At 42.6% G+C, this 8,701-nt stretch overlaps 2 protein-coding genes across 3 annotated transcripts in view; both read right to left on the bottom strand.

Annotated features, from left to right (window-relative positions):
- Positions 1 to 459: 459 nt before the first annotated feature.
- On the bottom strand, positions 460 to 1,073 carry LOC123498193. The gene is made up of 2 exons (XM_045245357.1): positions 888 to 1,073; positions 460 to 702 (listed from the first exon to the last, which is right to left on the bottom strand). The coding sequence occupies exons 1-2, from the start codon at positions 1,071 to 1,073 to the stop codon at positions 460 to 462; spliced, it is 429 nt and encodes a 142-aa protein (XP_045101292.1).
- A 2,921-nt stretch (positions 1,074 to 3,994) lies between these two features.
- The window catches only part of LOC123520698 (D-threo-3-hydroxyaspartate dehydratase-like), a 10,195-nt gene continuing 5,488 nt past the window's right edge, over positions 3,995 to 8,701 (bottom strand). Inside the window, exons 3-10 of one of the 2 annotated variants that reach the window (XM_045283230.1) lie at positions 8,000 to 8,155; positions 7,527 to 7,651; positions 6,854 to 7,009; positions 5,908 to 6,054; positions 5,189 to 5,283; positions 4,816 to 4,910; positions 4,332 to 4,437; positions 3,995 to 4,149 (exon numbers count right to left, since the gene is read on the bottom strand). In XM_045283230.1, the coding sequence (XP_045139165.1) occupies positions 4,060 to 4,149; positions 4,332 to 4,437; positions 4,816 to 4,910; positions 5,189 to 5,283; positions 5,908 to 6,054; positions 6,854 to 7,009; positions 7,527 to 7,651; positions 8,000 to 8,155 (970 nt within the window). In that variant the 3' untranslated portion in view covers positions 3,995 to 4,059. The remainder of the gene's footprint in view (positions 4,150 to 4,331; positions 4,438 to 4,815; positions 4,911 to 5,188; positions 5,284 to 5,907; positions 6,055 to 6,853; positions 7,010 to 7,526; positions 7,652 to 7,999; positions 8,156 to 8,701) is intronic. The other variant, XM_045283231.1, reaches the window with a different exon arrangement.

Consider the following 8,701-nt stretch of genomic DNA (forward strand, 5'->3'; position numbering starts at 1 on the left):
ATGTACTGTTGGAAAACGGCACTTATACAGCAATACTGGAAGTGTCAGTGGAGATGGAGATGCTGGCGTCAAGAGATAGGAAGGAAAGAGTGGAGATTGATGAGAGTACATCCTTGGCAGAAGTGAAGGCTACATTAGTTTTTAATGACCAGTTGAGGGCAACAGACTGGCCTCTCTTGCAAGATTTGAGCATAGAATAGAGAAATTGGAGAGAAAGTGAAGCGGTTATAGTAGTTTACCATTCCTAGGAACTTCTTTAGTTGGCGCTATGTAGAAGGCTTGGGAAACCACTGAACAGCCTCACATTTAGAAGGTAGAGGTGCAGTTCCTTCTGATGAGATGGCGTGACCAAGAAAATCAATGGAAGGAACGCTGAACACAGACTTGTCCACGTTGATTTGGGCGCCATAGTCATCCAGATGAGTGAAGATTTGGCGAAGGTGAGTAAGGCTTTCTGTGTCAAGGCTTGCAAAGAGGGGGTCGTTGATATAGGGCGAAGCAGAAAGGGAGCCCCATCACTACCTCATTGATGAAACACTGGAAGGTCTGGGCAGCATTTTTCAGTCCAAAAGGCATCCGGGTGTAGACAAACAAGCCGAAAAGGGTGATATTGGCTGTTTTCAGGATGTCTTCTGGCTGCCCCGTGATCTGATGAAACGCCTTGACCGAGTGGATGCGTGAGAAGATGGTGGAATCAGAGAGCTGTAAAGTGAACTCTTGTATGTTGAGTACAATATACTGGTCCATCTTGGTAAGGGTGTTAAGAGCATGATAATCACCACAAGGATGGATGTCACCATTCTTCTTGTTAACGATGTGGAGGGCATACGACCAGCTGCTGGAGCGTAGCAGTAGAATACCAGTACGCATGAGAGACTCAAACTCACCTTTGGCGAGCTTGAAGCGTTCAGGAGCAAGACGGCAGACTTTAGCTTGAGTATATTGGCTGAGGTCTCTATGTGGTGCGTGATGTGGTGCTTGACAGGCTTGCCGCGGACTATGGCTGCAGAAGAGAGGGCGACGTCTTCAGGAGTGCAATGAACTGCTTGTCTGCCTGGATCATGCAGAGGCATGAACTGTCACTGGGGAGGGAATGAATATGTGCAGCAAGTGAAGTGAGTGGGTCAACAAGTTTTTGATTCTTGATATCGACCAGGAATCCGAAGTGATTGAAAAGATTGGCGTCTAAGAGTGCTTGAGAAACTGCTGCTACGTAGAAGGTTCAGTCGAAGGAATGGCGTAAGCTGAACTCCACCAGCATTGTCTGAAGCTTGTACACCGATATCTTGGAGCTGTTGGCAGTGTAGAGGTGTATGGCTTGAGGTAAGGAGCGTTGGGAAGCCGTGGCAAGGAGGACACTAACTTCAGTGCCAGTGTGGATAAGAAACCACAACTAACATTATGCGCCTCTAATGTTCGCTTGGCGGGTTTAAAGAAGGCGCTGTGAAGTTACAGGGTGGGTAGTACTAATGAGCGTCACTGCCAAACTTGTGATGGTAGAAACAGGTACTGGAGGCACTGGCACAGGAGTTAGAAGCCTTGACGGATCTGCTAGAGGAACGGGAGCATCTTCTGAAGAGTTGAGGGGTCCTGGAACGGGGACGTTTGTTGAGTTGTTAACAGATGGCGTTGACCTCGAGAGTGAGTTTAAAGACTAACTCTGCAAGCTGCAAGTCATTCTCTGGCTTCTCCGTAACAGTAACAACTGAAAAGTTCGGTGGAAGAGTTGTCACGAAGTCGTCAGCCAGCTGAGAAATCTCCTCAACCAACAACTCCTTGACGCTGAAGAGACTTTGTTGAGTAGTGATGAGCAGGCGCTGAAAAACAAGTGGCAGAAGAGTTCCTTGTCGAATGAATCGTACTTTTCATCCAACAACTTCTACATGCACCTAATGGCTTCTCATCACCGAGTTCTTCCTTGCAGAAAAGCTCCTGCAGATGGGCTTTGACTGAAGACTGGAGCAGATTCAGGACATCAGCTCTTAGATCACCATATGGTGTGGTAGAAGTGTAAGTACTGGTGACGACGTCAGAAATTCTGGAGACGATGTCAGAAGGAAGCAGGGCAGTAGCATGAGTGAATTTCGTAAGTTGACCGTGATAAAGGTGGCCTTGAAACTACACTCAAGAATACAGAATCACATAGATGGATCTTGGCTGCAGAAAGGTGGCACTCTGAAGGCGACGTGTGCTGTAAGGGGCAGAAACACACAACAGTGAACACACTAGTTGGATCGCACTTGGGAGGGAACGCAGTCATAGGAGATTATTCCTAGGCACTGTGGGGCACTATTCCTGGGCACTGTAGAAGCTTACAGACGATTAGAGCAGGAACACAGCGTGGCTTGAACAGCATGAACACAGCGTGGGGTTGGCGAGCAGGAACACAGCATAGCAGGAACACAACGTGGCAGGAACACAGCGTGGTGTAGCAAGCACCCTAAAGGCCGTCTGACACCGGAGACGAGGCACACGACGCACTAGAGTCGGGCTGACTTGTTGCTATGGGTATGCTCACACTGGGCGCTATGCTAGGCGAGACATTCCTTGCGGTAGAGACTGGCGGAACTGACAGTTTCTTCTGCAGCGAAGGAAGACAGTACTGTATGTTTCCTGATTGGAGGAGGAGGAGTTGGAGGAAGAGAAGTTATTAATGTTATCTTAAGCCTTGAATAAGAGGAAAAGAATTGAGTATATGAAGCAAATATGAAACGACTCGAAAGTGATAAATATCAGGATCTAATTCAAGAGCTAAAAATGAATGAGAGAAATTTTGACAGCATTTCAGACTGACACCAGCTCAGTTCTCTGAAGTTCTATCATTCAATGAACAAGATATTAAGAAGAAAGGCATCAACACTGAAGTAAAAAAAAGTATCGGTCTTGGGAGACGAAAACACAAAGACAGGAAGGAAGGCACAAAGGCAATTTAGTCAATTGCCAACTCGGCTCATTGTCAACTCGGTTCACCGATACCAACTCGGACCACTGTGTGTACCAACGCGGCCCATTGACTGTATCAACATTATTAATGCTAGAAAGCATGATGTACAAGTTACTTAGCATACTTCATTAACGTTGATGAGTTTAAAAAATGGGAAACAGTCACTGCCAATCATTATATGTATAAAAGTGAAATAAAGGCCATTCTTATAATGTACTCTCTCTCTCTCTCTCTCTCTCTCTCTCTCTCTCTCTCTCTCTCTCTCTCTCTCTCTCTCTCTCTCTCTCTCTCTCTCTCTCGTTATTATATTCAGCGCTGTACGTCACTGCCAAGCACTCACGCCTCCCTGATCATTGCTTTTCACTGTACACATTATAGCCAAAAAGTCACCCCAAAAAAGCGTTAACACTATTATTGAGCGTCTTTCTAGATTCACTGTACTATTACATATATCTTAAGCTCCTTCCCTCCTCAGGCCACTGTCATATGATGATGTCACTTGCAATTAACCTACATATTTCTCTATTCTTTCCTTTTCAGGCCACTATTATGTGCTAATACATTTGAATTTTCATATTATATAGTCTTTCATCGCTTCTCAGGCAACTGTCATGTGCTAATGTCACCTGCAGTTCTTTATTTCAAGCCACTTCTTCTAACTCTGGCATCGTCAGTGTTTTTACCTGGTGGTTGGTTGTGTAGTGGAGAAAAAGACGTTTATAGGTCCGAGTTACGAAACATTACAGTGCATCTCCTCGTCGGCGCAACTCCCTTAAATGACATCTTTAGGAGCTAGACGTTTTGTGGATGTCTTCTTGAAATGGAATTATGAAGAGGCAATAATAAAAGAGAGAAAACATCATTGCTTCAGTGGCAATCACACAATTCTTTAAAGCTTCATATCCGAGAAGTTACAGAACTCAACACACTTCATGAGTGCAACAGCAATCTACACAGTTTTAATTGTTTTTAATTTTATATACCATGTGCTTGGGGTGAAGGCGCGTGGAAGAGGAAATGTTTACTAGCGTAAAAAAATGAAATTCTACATGATTTTGATTGTTTTATTTTTATTTTTATTTTTTGCCATGAAGGTGTAAGGAGGGATGATAGCCTTACCAACCCCGGGTAGGCCGCCACTCAGCCACAACAGCGTCATCCTCCACTACATGGTACACAGGATACATGGCTGCGGTGGCACAAGACTGCCGACCAGATATTGCACAAAACGTTAAAGACACATGTAAGCCAGGGAAAATAATTCATTATGAGATGCCAGCTGTGCATCACGTCTGCCGAATAGGTATCAAACAAAGAATAGAAGAAAAAGCATGTTTATAAGAAAGAAGAAATCATGGAACAAAAGATACTGTCTCTAGATACTCACGTGCCAAGGCAAGATGAAAAGCATACAGCCAATAGGGAAGTCGTCAAGGTTCAGATGCCCCTTCACTGCGTTAACAAAGCCTACCTCCTGTGTCATTTTGTCCAGCCTGCATCGGAATGGGGACACATGAGGTTTAACGAGCTCCTAAGAACAGTAGTGTTGGTCCCCGTAAGGGATATGTATGATAGGATTACTAGATGAATGAATAATCTAAAAGCCAGTCTCATCCATCACTACTTTGACGGTCAACCATGCATGTCAATCACATGAAATATTCTTGGTGTGTGTGTATTGACTTCCCAAACCTCTTACTCACAAAACGACCTCAATACAATTCCTCGATATCTATCACTGCAACTATACTTTCTCCATCCTTAATTCTCTCAGACTAGGATACTTTATTGCTGTTGCTGCTTTGAACACCTACAATAAGATAAACGAAATTACAGACGTATCGATTTTTTGAGGCTAGATTGTAACTTACTTCAGGTTTGGTTGGTCCCGAAAGATGCAACATCCTGAAGGGAGTTGACCCGTCCCTTGCTTCGTTAGTCCAGAAAACCCGCAGTCGATCAGTAACTGAAAGGCGAAAAGGAGAATACGCGAACTTCTTAAAGAAAAACTAATAATTGAGAGAAAAATTAGTGAATGTAAAAATATTGTGAAAATAAAGCTAATTTCTTAAAAAAAAGAAAAAATACGCTCAAGCTATACATAATATAACAAATACATCAACAAAATAATCTTGGGACGACACTATGTAAAACTCGCTGCTGTAAGAAGCATCAATTTTGACATAGAGATCACTAAAAAACCTGAGGGTGGCTACAGCAATATGAAAGAATGAACTAAAGTACCTGGTTTCTGTCTGGATAGTGGCCGATGACTCTTGTGGCAACGCAGCAAGCAATGTCAGCCTCCTTACACGAGCCAAGAACCATTTGCTGCGCGTCTGTAACACACACACACACACACACACACACACACACACACACACACACACACACACACACACACACACACACACACACACACACACACACACACACACACACACACACACACACACACACACACAACATAAAATAACAAGGATGTAAGAGGACCTGCAAGAAAACATCGGGCCTACACGTGCCAATCCTTTCTTAAAATATCTTACATGCATTCAAACACAAATAATATGAACAGTCAAGGATGTATAATTAATCAAAGAACATAAGAAAAAAAGGAGACTGGAAAAAGACTAGTTGGTCTATGCAGTATTATGGAAAGTTCTTCTTTATACATCAAGGATGTGACAATTTTGCAAGATATATTCAGTCTTCTTTCTTTCTTCCTCTCAAGCTTATCCCAACCAATGCTCTGCTGCTTAAATCTTCTAGTTTCTCTTTTATTTACTTATTTATCTATTTATCTATTCATTCAATCTTGCTGGAATTATTTTTTTTTGTTCTTAAAAACAGATGCCTTTTGAGGACTCTCTCTCTCTCTCTCTCTCTCTCTCTCTCTCTCTCTCTCTCTCTCTCTCTCTCTCTCTCTCTCTCTCTCTCTCTCTCCCTTAGCTTAGCATAATCACCATAGAAGATGTAGTTCCCTGGGTGCAGCTCCGTCAGTTGCCGCATGCTGGGGCCCGGGTGGCTGCAGGTCGGAGTGGAGCCGATGCCCAATACAGGGCAAGCCACGCCACGGGCCTTGATGCGCCCAACCAGATGCAGCAGCCGTTCTGGAAGAGGCGAAATGCTCTTTTATGTAATTAGAAAAGCCCCATTTTACCCTCTTGTGAGCAGTTCAGCATGAAATGGGCGGCCTATGAAACTTTTTCAAGTTGAAGGTTTAAAGACATAATAAAAAAAAAAAAAAGTGCTGTCGTCTTTAAAGATAAGCATCGTAAGTGAACTGCATTATTAACTTCGATACATTCGAATTTAAAGTATGCATATCTGCGTTATCTACAAAGTGAAAACTTCAGTAAGTGTTTCTTACTTATATACATGTGTAATGCCTGTGTGTGTGTGTGTGTGTGTGTGTGTGTGTGTGTATATATATATATATATATATATATATATATATATATATATATATATATATATATATATATATATATATATATATATATATATATATATATGCATTAATGCATCAGAGACTCCAATCCATGTCTAGTCTACAACCAGTATTCTGACTTTGCTTCAGTCTCACCACGACTATTTTGTGTAGACCACAGAGATGACAAGTCAGGTCCCCAAGAATGTTTTACTTGTTAATAATGTAGTGATCTGGTTAATCTGTCAGTAGAATCATAAAAACGCTTTTAATAACCTGCATAACATCAATTATAGCCTTTCGAATGCAGCGAAGGTTCGACATAGAAGAGTTTCAGCCCAGTGATGTTAGCGGGATCAGCCTTTGAAAGGGCTGTTCGTTGTACTTTGTTGCTCTCTGTGGTCTTGTGGTTTATTTGATGTCTTTGTAGTTCTCATATTACTTTGTTGTTGTTGTTGTTGTTGTTGTTGTTGACTCACCAATGGTCTCCTCCCTCACTCGCTCGACGTCGCGTGGCTGTGAGGCACTGTAAGAGTTGCCGCAGTGCACGTAAACCCCGGCGAAGGTGACTGAGGGAGACTTGTCCATCAGGCAGGCCAGCTCCTCACCCTCACTGGACTCCCACCACACGCCTTCTGCGGGTGTTCATCAAGCAAAGTTACAGAGTGTCATCAGTCAAGGGGCCAACTGCTAATGGAGAGTATAAAATATTGGAAAAAAATGATATCGTGATATTTGTTAGTCAATGGAACACACATACATACACACCCACACCCACCCACCCACCCACACACACACACACACACACACACACACACACACACACACACACACACACACACACACACACACACACGCATTTCAATCTATAAAAAGATTGAAGGGACCTAGTATATTGTAATATCCATTTTCTAATGAAAGATAATCAATAAAAAATAATTCCCAATCGTAGTATAGAATCATACATGTACTGTTCTTGAAGTAGCTATCTGTCTGTCATGGTATTCAGTACTTGTTTTTATTGTTGTGTGCTTCATTAATACCGGACCGATTACCACAGTTTACCTTACCATGTTTCCCTTGGCGTAAATTAACGTAAGTTGACATGTTCATAGTTTTTAAAAACGTTCATGTAGTGCTGGGTTCCTGTACCTCTGTTGTAGCCGCAGTTGACAGCGAGGTACGCGGACCAGGTTTTGCCAGGAGGGGGGGTGTTGGCAACGAGCACGTCTACAGCGACCCTTGAGTCAACCATTACGTGGAACTTCTCGAGGCGCCTATGTGAGGAACAATGTCATTTACTTAAAATCATAGTACAATATTTATGATTGCTGTGAATTGATCAGTTCCTCACAAGATCAGGACAAATGTTCCATATTGAAATCATCACCAAAACAATTTGTATATTAAAGGCATTTTACTAAAAATTACATTGCAGACACCTAACGAAAATAAAGAAAGAAACTGAGAAATCATGAAAAGGAATCGTCTACGGGTAATCACATGAAATCAAATGTGTCATATCTAGTCAAGTCTCAGGAGACTTAAAGGTGAGGGGAACCTAAAACACAATGGAAGTTAAAGTAGACCATTAGTCAGTCGACTGCCGCCTGTGACTAAAGTACCTGGTGAGCTGGGCGGCGCGCGGCATGTGGTGAGGAATGAAGGGAAACCCAAAGAGAATGTCATCGAATCCATTGTCGGCATAAAACTCTGCTTCTTGTATGGTGGAAGTGACCAGTCCTCGCCGAGTGCCTCCTGTCTGCAGAACTGCACCCTCTCTGTTCTCGACGTGAACAGATCATCAACATTACTCGCAGTGCTATTTATCTTAATGAGAGGGAGCTGATTCAGGATGAGTACAAGACGAAACCGCATATACTAAGAATGAAGAATCTCTCTCTCTCTCTCTCTCTCTCTCTCTCTCTCTCTCTCTCTCTCTCTCTCTCTCTCTCTCTCTCTCTCTGATGGTGCTATTAGTAATATCAGCACTATCATTTGTTCTTGTCGTTAACGTCATCAATTTTGTTGTTGCTGCTACCATTACTGCTGTTTTTGCTGTTATTGTTGCTATTACTTTTATCACTTCACTTTGTATGAGAAATATCCCGCATCCCTTGAATTCTTTCAGACATTCCCCTTTTAGAGTGCAATGGAGAACGTCTAAAAGGATACAGGAGATGAGGGATATTCCCTACGAAGCGAAATTGAAGATACTAAATTTGGATTCCTTAGAGAGAGACGTAGGTTAAGAGGGGATATGATAGAAGTAATTAAGTGGTAAGGGGTTTATAACAAAGGAGACATGAGCTAAATCATTGAGATCA

The sequence above is a fragment of the Portunus trituberculatus genome, chromosome 47 (assembly GCF_017591435.1).
Source record: "Portunus trituberculatus isolate SZX2019 chromosome 47, ASM1759143v1, whole genome shotgun sequence".
In the NCBI taxonomy this organism is placed as follows: Eukaryota; Metazoa; Arthropoda; class Malacostraca; order Decapoda; family Portunidae; genus Portunus; species Portunus trituberculatus.

What these genes read in the sequence shown, in the direction of transcription:
- LOC123498193 (XM_045245357.1), bottom strand. Translation starts at nt 1,073, where the DNA reads ATGCCTCTGCATGATCCAGGCAGACAAGCAGTTCATTGCACTCCTGAA. An exon ending in ACGCTTCAAGCTCGCCAAAG is followed by an intron (nt 703 to 887) that starts GTGAGTTTGAGT and finishes TTCACTTTACAG; the next exon opens with CTCTCTGATTCCACCATCTT.